The 19,345-nt window shown below is 43.5% G+C and overlaps 1 protein-coding gene across 1 annotated transcript; it reads right to left on the bottom strand.

Moving 5' to 3' along the window:
* Positions 1-1,087: 1,087 nt before the first annotated feature.
* LOC130199873 (uncharacterized) lies at positions 1,088-17,238 on the bottom strand. The gene is made up of 9 exons (XM_056423705.1): positions 17,132-17,238; positions 10,743-10,803; positions 10,519-10,637; positions 10,125-10,419; positions 8,857-8,992; positions 4,498-4,631; positions 3,814-4,038; positions 3,527-3,685; positions 1,088-2,879 (listed from the first exon to the last, which is right to left on the bottom strand). The coding sequence occupies exons 1-9, from the start codon at positions 17,236-17,238 to the stop codon at positions 2,196-2,198; spliced, it is 1,920 nt and encodes a 639-aa protein (XP_056279680.1). The 3' UTR covers positions 1,088-2,195.
* Positions 17,239-19,345: the final 2,107 nt, after the last annotated feature.

Genomic DNA, 19,345 nt, shown 5'->3' on the forward strand with positions numbered 1-19,345 from the left:
ATATGTGCCCTGGATGGACTGTCCAGGGTGTCCCCTGCCTTCGCCCTATGTCAGCTGGAATCGGCTCCAGCGCCCGGCGACCCTAATGAGGATAAGCGGTATGGAGAATGGAAAATATATATATATATATATATATAAAAGAACATGTCACTGTGACAATGTTCTTCAGCGAGAAGGACATTTTGTTTACGGAAATCTGGAGAAAAAGAAAAGAAAAGAGATGAGCTTCGACGGCATCCTGCTAGGTCGATGCCAACTTGAAAAAATACAAATAAAAGAAGGAATTCTTCATTGTAGAAATGATGTCACACCTCTTCAACAACGGACTTAATCAACTACCACGACACGCCTATAACGTTGTCGGCCCACAGTATAAAAAAGAGAAAAGTATTTCCATATTGTCTTTTTAATTCCTCTTCTTGGTCCAGACTTGGCCTCCATCACCCACAATGTGACATGCCAGAGATTCGGGGCTAACGAGGAGCCGTTTGCATCACCAGAGGGCGACGAGTCGTCAGACCCAACCGACCGCTCAAGTGCAATTTCATCACCTTTCTTCTTTTGCAGCTACCCCTCTAGACCAGTTACTCAGGCGCTGTGCACATACTTTGATGTGTACATTCTGTGGAAATCCCCTTTAAAACCTATATGTTAACCCTCCTGTTACCTTCAAATGTACTAACATCTTTTACCCCTGGGGTCAATTTGACCACAGCGATTAAAACCTAGAGAACATTTTTAGAATTAATATTGTTTCCCAAGTTTAAGTGTGAGGTACTTTATGTTTGTTTGTTGACTACCTAAATAGCCCTTTAAATAAATAAAAAAGTTGATATTTGTCATATGTTTTACACAGTGAAAAACAGCCTGGGGTCAAATTGTACAGGACATTTTTAACAATTTTATGTTTACCCAGTTGTCCCCAATAGATTAGGAAAAGTCATGAATTCTGAATTTTAAAAAAAAGTCAATCATTATTTTAGAGATGTTAAACATTGAATGGGGTCAAATTGACCCCAAAGGTAATAGGAGGGTTACAACTGATATTCCCCCCGTACAGGCCCTCAAATAAACATGCTCCCACATCCACTTCTGTATTTTTTAAATTTATTAAATTCCGACACACTTGCCGAACAAGGCTCTGCAGTGGAGATGCCTGGAGGTGGATGAACACCCCTCCGTGGGTCTGCACTGACGCCAACAAGGGGAGCTCTGACCAGGGCTCGTGCTGGGCTGGACCGAGCCCCGGCCACAGCTATGTGCTTGTTTGTTCAGCCTACCTGCCCGGGGCTGAATACAGACAGGGATACAGCAGATATGGCAACGAGCTTTCCCTGGAATTAAGATGGGAATGCAAACTTTGCCTTGGGAAAACGACTCTCAGATATATATTTAAGTTTAATAAGACAAGCCCAGGCAAAGTTTTTTATTTGCGCTTCTGCTACTGTTAGGATGTGATGATTTGTTAAATATCGTCGAGCATATTTCTATTTGGAATGAGTTCATGTGCAAAAAGTCGACAAACGAAAAAAGAGAGAAACTCCCCTTCTTTCACATATAATTCATTTTCACAAAACCGTGAGCCTAACTCACGCACACACTATAACAATAAATACTTGAATGCACCGACATACATAAATAAATGCCATCCACAGATGTTCTATTGCAGGTGCTTCGATTGAATCTGCCGTGTTCAGCTTCACAGTCAGCACACATAGCCCCCGGTGCGAGAGGAGAACCCGCTCCTCACAAGTGTGATCACTTTAATTCATTGGCTCATTAGTCCTGGGAGGAATGTGACTGTAGTCGGCACGGCGGGAACGCCGGTAAGGCACATCGGACGACAGCGCGTTACAGACATGAGAACAGAGCCAACAGAGATCGGTCCAACAAGTCATTTCTGTGTGAGGAATGGTGATCGAAGTGAATACGAAATAAATACTGACTTCTCAGTGAACCGGAGGGATCGGTTTGTAAAGACTGCATTTTCAAACACATTTTTGGGAAAGACACGTCTGCATTCAGTTCGGATAAAGAAAAAAAGGCATTTGGTGTTTCTGCGTGTTCTGATGGGCCGTCGTCTCAAGTGGGTGCTTGTGATGAAAAATAGTGCATGGCAATCCAAAAAAGTGCAAAGTGATCATCCCCAACGACGCGTCCGTGTCACCGATGTCACTCCTCTCGTCTCCGCCCCCTCATCGAGTCCTGAGGTACTCCGGCGTGGAGTAGTTGAAGAGCAGGAAGTCCATGCGATACAGGTTGAACAGCTTCTTCTGGTAGAACGGGCTGACGTGCTTGAAAAAGCGCGCCGCCATGTTGCCGTCGGTTCTGGTGCTCTTGCCGGACGTCGGGAACTGGAGCGCCTCCTCCACTCCGGCCAGCCGGAGCACGGCCCGAGCGTCCGGCTCCAGGGTCTCGTACTTCCCCACCACGTCGTAGTGGATCATGCACGGGTGGCAGAGGGAGTGCACGCGCTCCCAGTGCTCGTTGAAGGGTTCCTCGCGTTGGGTGCGAGGGTCCACGAGGTACTGGACGAACTCGGGGAAGGAGACGTCGTCGCCCTTCTCCAGCGCCCCGGGCTCCGGGTCGGGCCGGTTCCGCCGGACGATCTTGGTGCCGTAGCGCTTGTGGAAAGCCGTGTTGTAGCTGCGGGTGAACTTGTTGCGGTAGGCGGACACCAGGCGCTCGAAGGGCTCCCGCACGAAGACGAACTTCAGGTAGTCGCGGAGGCGCCGGTTGATCTCGGGCACCGTGAACTCCGACAGCGTGCGCAGGTGACCCGCCACGTGCGCCTCGTTGGCCGGGATGTCGAGAGGGTTGACGTAGCGGCCGTCGCTGGTGAGGACCATCAGGACGCGCTTCCAATTGGTGCAGGCTACCTGGGGGGGGGGGGGGGGGGGGAGAGGAAGGTTCTCCTTCAAGCCAAAAAACACATTCCTACAAAGAACTGGTGTTTTTATTAACAGTCTAGTCTATAAATACATCAACGGAACTAGAACGGGCACTCGGTAGAGCGCATACCTTCGCATATCACAAGATTGGGCATTGAATTATGAGCATGTTGGCATTATTTGCATGCCAATTGGATACAAATTGACCGCGCTATGGTAAAAAGAAGATTTTGACCTTTTCATGACCTTGACATTGACCTTTGACCCGATCGATCCCAAAATCTAATCAAATGGTCCCCGGATAATAACCAATCATCCCACCAAATTTCATGCGATTCGGTTTAATACTTTTTGAGTTATGCGAGTAACACGCATACAAATAAATAAATACACGGCGATCAAAACATAACCTTCTGCATTTTCAATGCGAAGGTAATGAGAAGAATATCTCGTAGTCTTGCTGTAACCTCGACCCCCTCCTTGTCAATAGGAATTATGATTTTTTTCCCCCATGGATTCAATAAATCAGGAGGCCAGACTTGCAACCCCCCCCCCCCCGGAGAGGCGCTCCTCACAATTTGAAAGCCTCTGGTCTCGATTCTTCAGCGGCGCTAATGAATCTCATAGCGACCAACCTTGGGTACGTAGCAGTAAATGAGGCCGTGTTTGTCGTCCACAATCAGGTGTTTGAGATCCTCGGGCGACAGCACTTGGCGCTTCCTCGTGTGGCTCAGACACGCCTGCTCCAACAGCTCCCTGCGACCTTGGAGGGACCTCTGAGCCGCCAACTCGCTCTGAGATCAGGAACATTGCAATCTTTAAATGACATTCGAAGGAATGTACAGCAAAACAAGAAAGAAGAGAAAGGACCACAGAGCTCAGCAAATATACATTGTGTGTGTGTGTGTGTGTGTGTTTTCACCTGGTCTCCGTTGTAGAGGGTCTGCAATGGACTTCTCCTGCTCTTCCCGGGTGTGCTTTCCGTCCTCACAGCTGGTTCTACGGTTAGAAAGCGTCGTCTTTTATCTTTCCATCTTTTTACTGGACAGGATTTGTGTGAAAATGTGACATGAACTTTGTCACCACTGATATAAGTCCGACCACATTTAAACAAAATGCATGTAGTGTAGTGAGAGACACCTTTGGACTAGAGGTGAGTAGTAAACTCTAAAGATGTGTATCGGGTTATCGGGGAGGAGAGTCAGACAGAGTTCGGCCTGTCATGACGTGATCCTCTCTCCTTTTGTTTATAGATTCCATAGGAACAGAGTGTTCCTGCCAAACTCTTACATAACTTCCATTTCTTCCTTCGGGTCTCTCTCGCTCTAGCTGCAACACTCTTCTGATGCATTTACTTTTTTTAAACCTTATCTGGTTCGACTTAATTTGACGGTGACCCCTTTCGTGAATCTATCCACAGCAAATTGACAGGAGGAAACAGGGGAGAAGAAGAAAAAAAAATAGGGTTTGTAGAACAATGAAAATGATGCGCCGCTGATTGGCTGGAGGGGAAGAGCAACGCCTGGCTGCACAACACGCATTCGTAATGATGGGAGCTGCTGGAGGCTCCGCGCGTTGGAGAAAGTTAAGCTTTCTGGTTCGAGACCGTGTCATTGGCTCGCCTCCCTCCTCCAGCCTCTGTAAACACATCTGCCTTCTGCTTCCATCCCCCACTCCCCTCCCCCTCCTCGCCTGCTCCCACCCAGGCCTGGTGATGGCAGTCGGTGTTTGGGTCCACAGCTGATGACACCGAGTGAGAAAAGGGATTTTTTTTGGGGGTTTCTTTTGCACGTGTTGCACAATGCTGCGATGGGATGGCGGCGGAGAGATTTATCCATGTCGACGTGATGGAATCCAACACTCACATTGAGAGAACGAGTCTAAACGTTCCCCGTTTTGAAATGGCACCCACGTGTAATATATCTCTTTGTCAACTTGGTACTCTAGTCTCGTGGTAAGAAAATATACAAACCACTTTTTTTTTTCTCCTTCTGTCATTTTGAGGAAACAGAAAACCCCCAAAAAGGAGAACAGCAGCTGTGACCGGGCGACTGCTGCAAATATAATAAAACGTGTGGTAGAGGAGGTTTCTGACATCAGGACAGCAGAACGTCTCTACAGCTTTCGCCGGAAACTAAAAACACATCTTTTCCGACTATATCTGGATTAAAACACAGATTAGCACTTCAGTGGCTCTTAAATAGCTCTTATTGTGGTACTTTTGTAGTTCGACTATGCTGAGGAAATGTTACTTTCTGTGTTCTTGTTGTTCTTAGTTTGTACTCTAGGTTGAATGCACTAAGTCGCTTTGGATAAAAGCGTCTGCTAAATGACACGTGATGTAATGTAATGTAATGTTTCTGAGATTGCGAGAATGAGACTGCCGTGATGCAGCCTCGCCCGGTCCTTCCTCTCGTGCTTCATCCATAATCCTCAACTTCCTCTTGGCGCATGTGCGCCACATCGTCCGGTCACGCAGAGATGGAAGTCCAAGTCCTGCTGGACCCTGTTGAAAGCTTTCGCTGAATATCAGGGGAGGGGCTGACCGGTCGATGCCTACTGCACACAAGGAGCAAAGAAAGGAAAAAGGTTTTGCCAGCGCGTCAGTTATCGTCAATGCACAACAATCTTTTGTCAAAATGTAAGATTCAGATTCAGATCCAACCCGTTCTCGCCCCAATAATTCAACTCAGATCCCACAGCTCAGGGTTCACACACTTGTTGTTGACCAATGGTTTTCCCATGACTTGAAACCAAATTTCCATGACCAAACATTTTGTAAAAACTCGGTGTATACACGAGTAAATACCGGCTTAAATGACACAAATGAATGAGAGACAATAGTTTGATTTAAAGAATAAATATTCACATAAATGTTTATTCTTTTAATCAAACTGTGTAAATGAATAAAACACATTTCCATGACTTTTTCAAAACTTTTTGGATAAAACATTTTTTTTAGGGACTTTTCCACATCTAAAAAATAACCATTTTTTTATTCCAGGACTTTCCCAGGTGTTCCATGACCGTACGAACCCTGAGCTTCAAACTCATCGTGCTCTACTTAACCCTCAAGCGTCGGTTTTTGCCACGGCAAGGTCGGCTTGTCAACGCGGGCTCGTTACCCGTCGTGTCTTTTCAGAATAAACTTCACAGGAAGTTTAGGTTCCGGCAACAATTTAGTTATCTGTAGGAAAAGAGAGTGGCTGATGTTGTGTCTGGATTTCTTCCTTCTTGATAGATTGTGACTAATCTCTTAACCTGTTGCATATAAACTTGTATCCCTCTGCTATCTGACTGCTGGTGAGACGCCACCGGATACTCACCCTCCGGACCTCAGTTATCAAACACAGGAAACAGAGAGTTTGGATCAGAGTTCAATTCACGGAGATTTATTTGTAACCAACAGTTTCACAAATAAACCTGAGCTGTTAGGTCAATGTTTCAAGACTAATGTACCACAACATCTATTGGATGGATTGGCATGCTATTTCAACGAGACGAGACACAGCAACATTCTGCAAGTCACTAGGAAGCCATAAACCGATGTCCTATAAAGTTCAGTTGGTCTCCCTTTTTTTTCACCGCTCCAATGACGGTGTGAAGAGTCACCGTGACATATTTTCATTTCACCCTGGACACATAAGACATCCCTGACCTTTGACCTCACATCGGATCAGGAAAAACTCCCAAGAGGAACAGTATTCATGTGTGTGTATGTATTAGGGTCTGCAGATATGTGCATATATATGTTAATATGTGTGCATGTTTTTGCATGGCTACCCATATATATATATATATATATATATATTCTGCTCTTGCTTATGTAACCCAGTGGGAAAGAGGTGGTACACAGTAAAGCCACGAGAGGGCGCTCTATTTTGGGGAAAGTCAGTAGGACCGAACGAAAGGTGGTCCACGTGACTGACTGGTGGCGTTGGTGATTTATCTTGTGTAAGTAAATGTGTAGTAAATATGTTATAAATGTGTTTCTATGTCAACCTACCAAAAGATGTTCAATAATATGAGCACATAGAAGTTTATAAGTGCATTGTATGTTGTTAAATGTGCCGATGGTGATGTCAAGAGGTATGATGTTGACTGATTTTGTCACCATGCGCTGCATTGTTAGAGACGATTGCGGAGTTACTAATGCGCGTCGCTTTAATAACCGTCCTGTCGGGATACGTTCCGTTGTGATCCATGTTTTGTATCATTTGTTGTCTGTCCATTGTTACAGAGATGATGTTTGTTTTTGTTACTTTAGTGCTCTATGGTGTGGGTGTCTGTGAACACCAAAAGCATTTGAGCTAGCACCGTGATACGAGCTGTGAGTGTGTGAGTATGTGTAATGTCTTGCGTCATTTGTATATTGATGGACCAAATGTTTAATGTTGTGGATTTCAGAGGTAACTGTATGTGTGATTTGTTGTCTTTTGTTTCTGTATTGTCAGAAGAGTTACCACTGCAGTTTATTTATGTATTAGAAAGATATAATTGAGTTCAGACACCTAAATTGATTACAAATTACTTTAACACTTCTCTTAAACATAAAGAGAACTCGAGAAATAAAGATCCCAAACTCTAGTGTTGCGTCTGGTTTATTATTCAATTTCACCGGCCTACACATTTTGGTACCAGGAGTGGGGTCTCAAATTTGGAGAGTTAACTAGGTGTTAAAGTACATAAATAACCGTAGTGGTAACGTGCAGTCCCGGTGCAACACGACGAGGAGTCCTGCCTGGAGTTGCTGTTGAGGACCAGTGACCAGGTGGCTGAGATCCGAAGTCCACCGAGGACGGAGAGGGAGAAGGTCGCTCCCGGAGAAGAAGAAGCATTCAGCAGTTCTACCTCAACCTGCAGGCTTTCAAGTGACTGGAGTGGAGCTAAGTTGGCACAGAGACAGTCACCATGTCGGAGAGAGACCTTGAGGAAGAGCAGAACTTCGAAGAAGGGACTGATGCTTTGGAACAATTACAGGCACAGTTTGTCGAACTGAGTGAGAGACATGACAAAGCCATGGAAGCTATCGATGCATTGAATAAGGGTGCAAATAGGTCATATGTCTATGTTCCAAGAGAGCGCCAGATCCAGCCCTTTAGTGGCGATGCAGTCAAAGATGGTCGCTCTATTGATGAGTTTATTGAGGAGGTAGATCGTATAATCAAGGCCAGAGGTCAGAGTCTTGAAGACGGGGTTGATTTCATTCTATCTCTTTTAAGAGGCTCTGCATTAGAGGAGGTCAGACTTTGCACAGAAGGGGAAACAAAAGGGTCCAGTGAGTTGTTCACCTTGCTACAGGAGGCTTACTCAGAGAAACGTAGTGTAGCCCAGCTGTTACACACCTTTTTTGGTTGCAAACAAAAGGAGGGTGAAGATTTTCAGGAGTACTCACATGCACTCTCCCAAATTTTACGGTGAGCCCTGAAACAGAGACCAGATGCTGTGTCCGATGCTAAGATAGCTGTCAGAGACCAATTCATTGAAGGGGTGCGAGATCCCTCTCTTAGAAGAGAGCTACGTAAAATGGTTAGAGGAAAGCCCCGGTCATCTCTGTTCGAGGTACGTGAAGAGGCCATTGCCTGGTCATTTGAAGACAAATCCTGTGACACCAAGGTTGCTAAGAGCAGACAGGTAGTGTGTGACAGTATCAGGGGAGAGGGTCAGGGCTTTGGAAATTTGCAAGAGAAGAATACAACTCTAGAAGACATTGTTAAGGTGGTCTCAGAACAGAGCAGGGCTATAGGAGAGCTGACAATTGCATTAAAAGAGGGTCTTGCTTTCAAGCAGAATTATAACAAAGATCAGGGTGGGAAGCCCAGGCTAAGGCCCCAGTTTACAGAAGATGGGAAGCCCATTTGCTTCAAATGTAAAGGGGAGGGACACATCGCAAGGGAGTGTACGCGACGCAGACCAGAAAACCATCCAGCGACCAACAATGCTTCTATTCCGGAAAACTAGCGACCTCGGAAGCCAAGAGCCAGGCGATCCGAGGTAAGACTAAAGGCTCCAAGACTCTTAGCCGTGAACAATTCCTTGAGCGTGCGGTTGGTGAGTGTCGGGAAGTTGCAGTTCAGATTAGTGGTGTTCCAGTGAAGTGCCTGTTGGATACAGGAGTCAGGTCAGCACTATTTCTGAGTCGTTCTTCAGGCAGCACTTACTAGGAAAGAAGAAGACGTGTTCCTAGCCGCAAAGTGGCTCAGGTTAACTGCAGCAAACGCTTTGCCAATTCCTCACATGGGTTATGTAGAACTGAATGTCAGAGCTATGGGCTAAACATACCAGAGTGTGGTTTTCTAGTTGTCAAAGATCCAGTCTCAGAAGAGTCAGTTACTGAGGACAAAGAGTTGAAACAACCACAGAAGAACAGTTTTCAGGATTCAGTGCCAGGTCTCATTGGTATGAACATAATTAAGAGATGCAAGCAGTTGGTTACGGCAGAGTTTGACACGACCCTTAAGGAGAGCTGGATCCAGACTGGAGAGAAGTATTTCAGCGTACAGACGTGTGAGGTAACAGAGAAATTATCTGCAGCTAGGATAGCAGGCAGAGATTCAGTACGCATACCAGCCTGTTCGGTTGCCACGGTCTATGCAAAAGGACTGCAAACAGAATGTGATGATAACACCTACATGGTGTTGGAACCAGCAAAGGCACCATTGCCAGGTGGTCTTGTGGTAGTGCCCACTTTGGTAGAGGCTACTAGGCGGGTGTTCCCAGTCCAGGTAGTGAATTTCTCACAGGAGGATATATGGTTGCAGCCCAGGACCAGGTTGGGCACAGTGTCTCGGGCAGAGTGTGTTGAAAATGACCAGACAGAGGTGCGCTTCCAGTGTATCTCCGCTGAACAGGAAGAGGTGACTGTTGAGCAGAAAGAGAAACCAGAAAGCGACCACTACTGCAAAGATTCTCCTCCAGGAGTGGTTTATGAAGTATGGTGTGCCTGAGAGGCTACATTCAGACCAGGGCCGAAACTTTGAAAGCGAAATAGTTGCAGAGTTATGCAAACTATATGGTGTAAAGAAAACCCGAACTACGCCTCATCATCCCCAGGGAAATGCACAATGTGAGAGATACAATAGGACACTCCATGATCTCTTGCGTACCCTTCCACCTGAGAAGAAGCGGCGTTGGCCTGAACACTTAGCAGAGCTAGTCCATGCCTACAATGTGACACCTCATTCTACAACTGGTTACACACCGTACTACCTACTTTTCGGGGTGCACCCACACCTCCCTGTGGATGCTCTGCTGGGGCAGGAGCAAGTGCAAGACAAGAAACATGATTGGCTGATAGTGCATCAGGAGCGTCTTAAGGAAGCCCATGCTAGAGCTAAAGAATATGCTGAGCAGAAAGCAGCGGAAAGAGTTGAGTTTGACAAACGCAAAGTTTACTGTCCACCAGTGGATGTGGGTCAGTTGGTGTATCTTCGCCACCGGCCTCAGGGCAGAAATAAGATCCAAGATGCGTGGGGGCCTACTGTTCATAGGGTTGTAGAGGTAGAAGGTACCACTCATGCTGTAGAGCCTGTGGAGGGTGGTCCAGTAAAAGGGTCCATAGAACAAATCTTAGACCTTGTGTAGGCCCTGTTCCTGCTCCCAGGAGAGAGAGAGCAAGTGCTCCTACCTTGACACCTGTTCATGCCCCTTTTGAGTCTGACCCAGCTTACGTAGATCCTGAGTATGTAGTGCTGGAGGAAGTTCCTTGTCCAAACCTGTGTTCAGGGGTAGCGAGCGTTGATGTCCCTGGTGATGATGATCAAGGGAACACAGAGTCTGAACTGGCATTGAACCAGTGAACGTGAAATCTTCTGAGAGTGAAACTGAGGTACAAACACCTGTTTCCACTACCGGAAGCTGTTCGAGCAGGGATGTAGGGACGGCTGCTCCTGTTCCAGCACCTCGGAAGACGCTGAGAGCAAATGCAGGAGTACACTCAAATCCGCACCATGTCCCAAAATCAGCATGTAATACCATTTCACCAGCCCTGATGTGTTGTCCCAGTTGCTGACCAGCATGGGTGCGGCATTCTTCAGGAAGCAGTGAAAAAGTTAGAACTATGAGTTAAGTCCCGAGGGACGTGGACTTTTTAGCAGGGGAGTATGTAACCCAGTGGGAAAGAGGTGGTACACAGTAAAGCGAGAGGGTGCTCTATTTTGGGAAAGTCAGTAGGACCGAACGAGGCGTCACGTGACTGACTGGTGGCGTTGGTGATTTATCTTGTGTAAGTAAATGTAGTAAATATGTTATAAATGTGTTTCTATGTCAACCTACCAAAAGATGTTCAATAATATGAGCACATAGAAGTTTATAAGTGCATTGTATGTTGTTAAATGTGCCGATGGTGATGTCAAGAGGTATGATGTTGACTGATTTTGTCACCATGCGCTGCGCGTTGTGAGACGATTGCGGAGTTACTAATGCGCGTCGCTTTAATAACCGTCCTGTCGGGATACGTTCCGTTGTGATCCATGTTTTGTATCATTTATTGTCTGTCCATTGTTACAGAGATGATGTTTGTTTTTGTTACTTTAGTGCTCTATGGTGTGGGTGTCTGTGAACACCAAAAGCATTTGAGCTAGCACCGTGATACGAGCTGTGAGTGTGTGAGTATGTGTAATGTCTTGCGTCATTTGTATATTGATGGACCAAATGTTTAATGTTGTGGATTTCAGAGGTAACTGTATGTGTGATTTGTTGTCTTTTGTTTCTGTATTGTCAGAAGAGTTACCACTGCAGTTTATTTATGTATTAGAAAGATATAATTGAGTTCAGACACCTAAATTGATTACAAATTACTTTAACACTTCTCTTAAACATAAAGAGAACTCGAGAAATAAAGATCCCAAACTCTAGTGTTGCGTCTGGTTTATTATTCAATTTCACCGGCCTACACTTATTTAAGGTAGCTTAGCAGATAGCTAACAGCAGATCCATAAAATGAAGACTCAGGAATCCGGAGTTGAATTTAGGGTCTTTAGTATAAATCTTTGAAATTGTAAAACTGTGGAGACATAACATAACTTTACAAACCGTCCACACACATATACAACACTATGATTAACACAAAGCCATCATGCCAGAAATTACCCGTATCCATCAACATGAACCTCCTGACTACTTAAGAGTCCAAGCTAACCCGAACATGACAAATGCTAATCGCGATTAGCTAGATGCTAATCGCGATTAGCTAGACGCTAATTAGCGTCTAGTGCTACAACACAATATTATATTAAAACAGTAATGACACAGATAGCAGATATTTACATGTTACATACATAGATACTTACAAACTTAGAACTTCAGAGGCTATCAAGCAGTAAAGGTGAAACGTAGCTGCAGAATGTGCTTTCAGTAGAAACGTGAAACAGGAACTAACTACGGCAAGAGAGGAGGGATACATCTAAGAACAAGAAAGGCAATTGCCTTCTACACCACTTGGCGTCTCGAATGCAACACATGACAATGTGGGGCAGAACAATATATATATATATATATATATATATATTCTGTATTCTTTATTTTATTTGTTGTATAGCTTTTGTCTAAGTACCTTTGTATTTACAATGTGTACATCTTTTCTTTTACATGCATATCTCAAAAACCAATAAAATATTTGATCACAAAAAAAGGGTAAAAAAGGGAGGATCCCTTCAGGAGAGCAACAAAGGAGGATCCCTCTCCAGGATCGACAGAATAATAGATGTCATGTGACTAGAGGGAATCATAACAGAGTTACAACCCATTCAATGAGTATGACAGAGTGGATGAATAGTTCATTTATTTTTGTGTGTGTAACATGGAGTTGCGAAGAACCGTCATTTAGCCATTTGGCTTCGTGAGTATCGTTCAAAGGTTGTCAGCCTATCATGAAGAAGTTTTTTTTTTTGGGGGGCATTGGAGGGCCGAGAAGACACATTTTCAACTGGGCGAAAACAGCAATCATAAGCAGATAAGAAGGTAAGAGTAATGTGCTTTGCCACCCACCTGGTGAGTAAACCAACAGAATTGTACATGGCATGGCACACATGGGTGGGAAGATGTGGGGAGTGGGAGAGAGAAGAGAGGAGCCAAAGAAGAGCAGCAGCAGAGCAGCCAAGCCCAGTGTCAGTTCCCCAGAGGGACTGGAGAGATGGAGGTTAGGTTATAAGTAAGAATAATAGAGTAAAAAAAATATGAGAAAAAAAACAAGGTACAAGCGTTAGCGTTTAACAGGTTGTTGGGCGAGTAAGGGTTGTGAGTTCGAGTACTGTAGGAGTTCTTGTTTGTTCAGGATATTGTAGTTGATCACCACCACCCAGTTCGGAGGCCTCCCACAGAGGCCCTCGGGCCAAAAGATACCTGTATCATACTATGTGTTGGATATGGACATTTGATTACCTGACTTTAAAGAAAATCACACAAACAAAACAAAGGCCAGCAGGCCCCAAATCATTGCCAGTGGCCCCTGTGCTGGCCCTAACGACGAAGACGACTTGAAAGACATTTGATTACCTTTTCTTCAAGAAATTCAAGACAAACATCCTGTGCTTTTATTTTGAAGGTTTCAAATGAAATGGATTTATGTTATAATATTAGAGAAATGTTCTTATGTATAATATTTCTACACTCAAATAAACAATAATCAAATGCAAAGAGAGTTATTTAACAATGTGTTTGAGTAGTTTATACCGTGTTACAGTTACAACCGGCCCTTTGAGGGCAGCCATGATGCTGATGAGGCCCTCGGTGAAGATGAGTGTGACACCCCTGCTTTAAACCCTCAGTTTGCACACAAGCCCCTATCTTACCAGAATTAAACCAGTCTTGTTAATCCCCATGGAAATATTCCACAATGAATAATCCTGATATCTTGCAACCTAATTTAACACTCCTGCTTGAAGCAGCTGTAGCTAGCACGTTGACATGGAAATCTTTGTGTATTTTTCTCTCCAAAATTTCAACCGGTCACATTTTGTGAGCCCCAAAAAAACGATCTCACAGACATGACCAGGCTCGAGAAAAAAGAAGAAGTAATTATACTGCAAAACACGTTTAAAGACCAGTCTGTAAATTGTAAACCTGCTTAATTTTTTTCTTCATTTGCAATCCATGACAATGTTTTCCAGAAGCCTGTTTTGGGATTTATTGGCCTTGATTTGATTTGCATCGAGTAATTCATGCAGGATTTGTGTGATTTATCAAAACCATCCTAAAGGTAGGCGACAAACATCCATAAAGGAAGTGAAATGAAACAGTTTGTCCCCAAAGGGCCTTGGCAGGTAGAACATGTGTGTATACGTTTGCATCAGGCCTCCGAGACTTTCTCTGTTTGGCAATAGTCTATATTTTTGTTATTAGCCCCAAATTGTCCCAAAATCCCACCCCATGCGCAATACCATGAACCTGAAACTAGATCATGGGAAACAGTAATTAAAGTAACAAAATCTGAAACGTCTGAATGTAAAAAAAAGAAGAGAAGTGCCTCTCAATACTTACCAACTTCTCCAGTCTGTCTGTATAGCCCTCAGCCCCAAGCCAATCTGTTAATACAGAAGATGGTAATCTCAAATAATAGCGGCCTTGAATAAAGTGGATTTTCATTGTAGTCTTTCTCAGACGTCACTGAAACAGAAGACAGATGGATTAATCCACATTCACCAGACTTATCTTTTAACCTGACGAGTCTCATTCTTTATAATTTAAAACTGTAACCTATGTAGTGTTAAACAGACCATAATGGAACGAAAGGTGAAAATAAATAGTTCATATATCATATTTATAATCTGTTGATGTTTTGAAACTGAGCCGTTCAGTGCATTGGGCTGAAAGCTCAACGCTGCAGCGCCCCCGTGTGGCCACGTGGGGGGACGCACATGTACGAGGTGCACTGAACGCTCTCCTATGTTATCAAGTGGTTCATTGCAATGGCCTCTTCAGGTGGAGCTGACCATCCGGCTTCATTGTAATACATGACACATTGTGATGCGTTGATCATCATAAAAAAGGGGGCTTTTGAGGAAATTATCACAAGAACTCAAATAAATGCCCTGACAGATATCCAAACACATGTGGGGGGAATTGATGACAGAGAGAGAGTACGTTTTATTCTTAAATACTTATTAATCAAGAAAAAATGTGTCTACGTCCCTGGGAAATAAATCTTGAGCCAGAGATTTGCCAGTTGTAGAATTACAATATCCTATTTCTGATGTTCAGTTGTGTCTTTTCCCCAAGTCATGTGGTAGAATAGGTTGGCCGTACTCAAAGAAGAAGAACAACTCATGTTGTATTTAATTTCTGGATATATTGTACTTGGGTATTGACTCTGTGCAGGTGCGTCTACATACAGATGTTCCAGATGTGTGTGTGTGTGTGTGTGTGTGTGTACGTCTGGCTTGGCGAAATGAGGTGACATCTTTGTATGTATTGTTTATGTATTTAATGTCCTGTACTCTACACTGTAAAAAAAGATCCTAATTTTACGGAAAATAACTCTAAATATTTACAGTATTTTTCTTTCTTTTTAAATTACATACAAAACTCTGTGAAATTACAGACATTATCTTTAAATTAACAACCCAACTGTTAATTTAAGTTTTATGCTCATAATACAAAATAACATTTTTTTCCCATTTTTGTAAAGAAAAATGACTGTATTATTAATACAGTCTTTGTACCGTTTTCTTAAATGACATACAAATTCATGTAAAACAACAATTATTACCTGTAATTAAAGGTGGAGCTCCTTATATGAAGGTTTATGTCCATACTAACAATTTAACGATTTTCTTTGTAATTTTAAGGTAGATCATATTATATTTATATTAATGTGTACTTTTACATTCAAACTCTGTAAATCTGAATCTAAATGTAGCTAACTTTTGTCATTACATTAAACATATTGCATTTTTTTTAAGAGTACAAAGTAGAAGAAATAATAGGTTTTGATACTTGTTCTTTATAGGAGCATTATAGGGCGACCGAGTGAGTATTTGTCCAGTGTCGGTGTCCCGGAGCGAGACATCTAACTTCTAACTGTAAGTCGCTTTTGGATAAAAGCGCCAGCTAAATGCATGTAACATGCTTGAAAGTTTCAACCTCAAGAGAGCAGTGCAGCAGAAACTTGCCATATAGGATTTAGTGTCAACTAGAAATAAGACCGTCACAATGGCAATGACCACCACGAGCGGAGTGTGAAGCATCCCAGATAGCAGTTGATCCTATCCGCCTCCTGTCCAGTGTTGCCAGGTCCGCGGTTTTCCCGCGGAATTGGGCTACTTTTGAAGTGTTGCCGCGGGTTGAATTTTTTGTCCGCTGGTTTTGCATGCAAATTACATGAATATCTTTAAATAAAAATCCATATTTTAAATGAAATAATTTATTTATACCCAAATCCTACCAAACTGACTCCAGATCAGCACGTACACACATGGACATGGGACACGCCCACATACACACTTTAAAAGCAGTGTATATGGTTTGGCACGGGCATATTTTGAGTTCTGATATTGGGCTGGTTTTTGGGTTGGTTTTGATTGGCCATTGGGCTGGTATATATATATATATGTATATATATATATATAATTATAATTCAGAGATGGATATTGTATTTTTACCTTTGTCTAAAAGTAACTAGTTCTTTGAGGATTTTTAAATTAACATACTACATGTGTGATCATTCTATAAAATTCCGGAACTAATATTGTATACTTGTACAATCATATATAATATTACATTAACAATATTAATGATACAATAATATATTATATTAATGATACAATAATATTACATTAACAATATTAATGATACAATAATATATAATATTAAATTAACAATATCAATGATATAATATATTATATTAATGATACAATAATATTACATTAACAATATTAATGATACAATAATATATAATATTACATTAACAATATTAATGATACAATAATATATTATATTAATGATACAATAATATATAATATTACAAAATGGGGAAGGAGACGTTCTGCTGCTGTTAAAGATCAGAAACAAACAAATGTTCCAGCTTTATAAACCAAAGTGTATAAACCTGCACAGACCGGTCCACGAGGGATTCATTGATCACATCACAGAGAAGATATTCCTTCCATTCCTTTATCCAAACTGCAGCCGATCCGAGGCCTGCAGGGTTTATCACAGTGACGTATATAAATGAGGTGTATTTATATTTAGACACAGAGGCGGACTAACAGTCACTCACACATTCCTACCTGAGTCCAATTCACCTGAGCTGCATGTCTGGGCTGAGGGAGCAAACCAGAGAACCGGAGGGAACCACGCCGCCACGGGGAGAACGTGCAAACACTGCCTGGTGGATCGTGGAGGTCTCCATCGTGGAATATGCCGACTACCAACTATTCATCCACTCTGTCATATCTATGAATGTGTTTTAACTCTAATGATTCCTTCTGGTCACATGACATCTATTGTCCTGTCCATCCTGGAGAGGGATCCTCCTCTGTTCTCTCCTGAAGGGTTCTTACTTTTTTTCCCCTGAAGGGTTGTTTGGGAGTTTTTACTAATCTGATGTGAGGTCAAAGGTCAGGGATGTCTATGTGTACAGATTGTAAAGCCCTCTGAGACTAATTTGTAATTTGTGAAATTGGGCTATACAAATAAACTGAATTGAATTGAATTGAACTCCACACAGACGCCCTGGGATGGAAGCCTGGCCCGCCGTGCCGTGAGGTGACAGTTTCTCGCCACCGGGAGGCCCGAGAACATATTCCTGGATTTCTTTATTACACTTTCTAGGACATCCACGGCTAGTGACGATTAAAACAAGCATATAGTACATGTACAATAGCTTTATGAATACGTATGTATTCATACTTTATGTTCCAATGCACATTGCACTGTGTCGTCCCAGATGAAGCTGAAGGGTCCTGCTGGTCCGTGCGGAGGCCACGATGCAGCTGATACACAGAACAGATCAGAGGTCGTCAATCAAATCCTTTCACAATAAACTAAACAACGAAGACAACAACCGCTGCAGAGCGAACATGACAACAAGGTGCATCGTGGCCGCCGGAGCTGAGAAGCAGTTGTGTCCAAAAATGAAGTGCAGCACATTAGTCCCTTTAGTGGAAGCTGGTATTACAAGTGAATAAGTAGATGCCTTTTCTTCCTCAGTCATAGGAACGACTCAGCGGAAGTTAACGCTCTTGTCCTTCAGTCACGACGGCTAAAAGATGTTCTACTGATATTATCACACGGATAATGGACAAGCATTTTAATATGCATCTGTAAGAGGTCGGTAGGAGCAGACGGAGCTCGCCGTGGCCGAAGCCGACTGAGGGGATCGATGCAAATGATGGAAAGTGAATGATTTTTTAAAAACGTTGTTTTTAATCAGCGAACCGCATCCCACACTTTGTTCTCCCGTCCGAAACAATGACAAGAAACCAGCGAGTAGGCAGAATCAACCCATGCTTTTATTTAATCCATTGCATATAAAAACTTTTTTTCCCCATTCTTTTTATTGTTTTTTCTACATAAAGTTGTATGATCTACAGTGCTATCCAATAGACTGCAAAGAACAAGGAATCCATTAAAATAACATTTGACTTGTCTTGTGAAACTTACAGACAAGTTGGCATTCTAAAGACATAACCCCAAAAAATAATTGTCTTGAAGACCTTTTTTTAAGTTACAGTTTGTGTTTTCCTTTCATACCATAAAAAATATAACACGTAATGAGAAAAGAACCCACTGTTTCCGTTGGTCCAGGGCTGTTTAGAATCTACAGTATGTGTCAAAATAAGAGTCCCGAGTCGGGACAGTGACCCGCCCGGAACCCCCGACCCGCCCGGAATCCCCGACCCGCCCTCCACTACAGAAATATACGAAACCTTCTCCCGGCCAGGCAGAAAGATGTCAGTGGTTTTGGATATTGCGAGTAATGCGAGTGGAAGTGTGGGCGGGGCTTAGATCAGCGACACACCACCAGTGTTCCAGCCGTAATTAATGCAGCAGTGGCTGAACATGCAGATGTGCCTCCACGCCTCGGTGCTCCGTCGGCTGCGGTCCGGCTGCGCGCTCCCGCCGCGCCCCATTTCAGTGTGTGCGTGGCTGTGGCTCGACCCGCGTGCACGTGGACGACCCGGCGGACACGCTGTGCGCGGACACAAAGTCGCCGCCGTGTCGTGGGCGGAGTCACATCAGGGAGGCTCGGACCGGGCCACGCGGAGGCACCTGAGCTAAATTTTGAGTGTCATGGCAAAGGGCTCGTGCCCCTGACCCCCCCTGCTGCCTCCGCTCTGCTGCCGCGCCTCATTTACAGGCGACGCTCACCACCTGCTGTTGGAGCGGCGCGGCTTCAGCATCGGATTCATTGCTGCTGGCGATGAATGTCAAACATGTGACATCATATTGCATTTGCATGGAAAGAACTATATACTGTATATATATATATATATATGTGTATATAATATATATGT

Source organism: Pseudoliparis swirei, chromosome 9 (genome assembly GCF_029220125.1).
Source record: "Pseudoliparis swirei isolate HS2019 ecotype Mariana Trench chromosome 9, NWPU_hadal_v1, whole genome shotgun sequence".
Taxonomy (NCBI): Eukaryota; Metazoa; Chordata; class Actinopteri; order Perciformes; family Liparidae; genus Pseudoliparis; species Pseudoliparis swirei.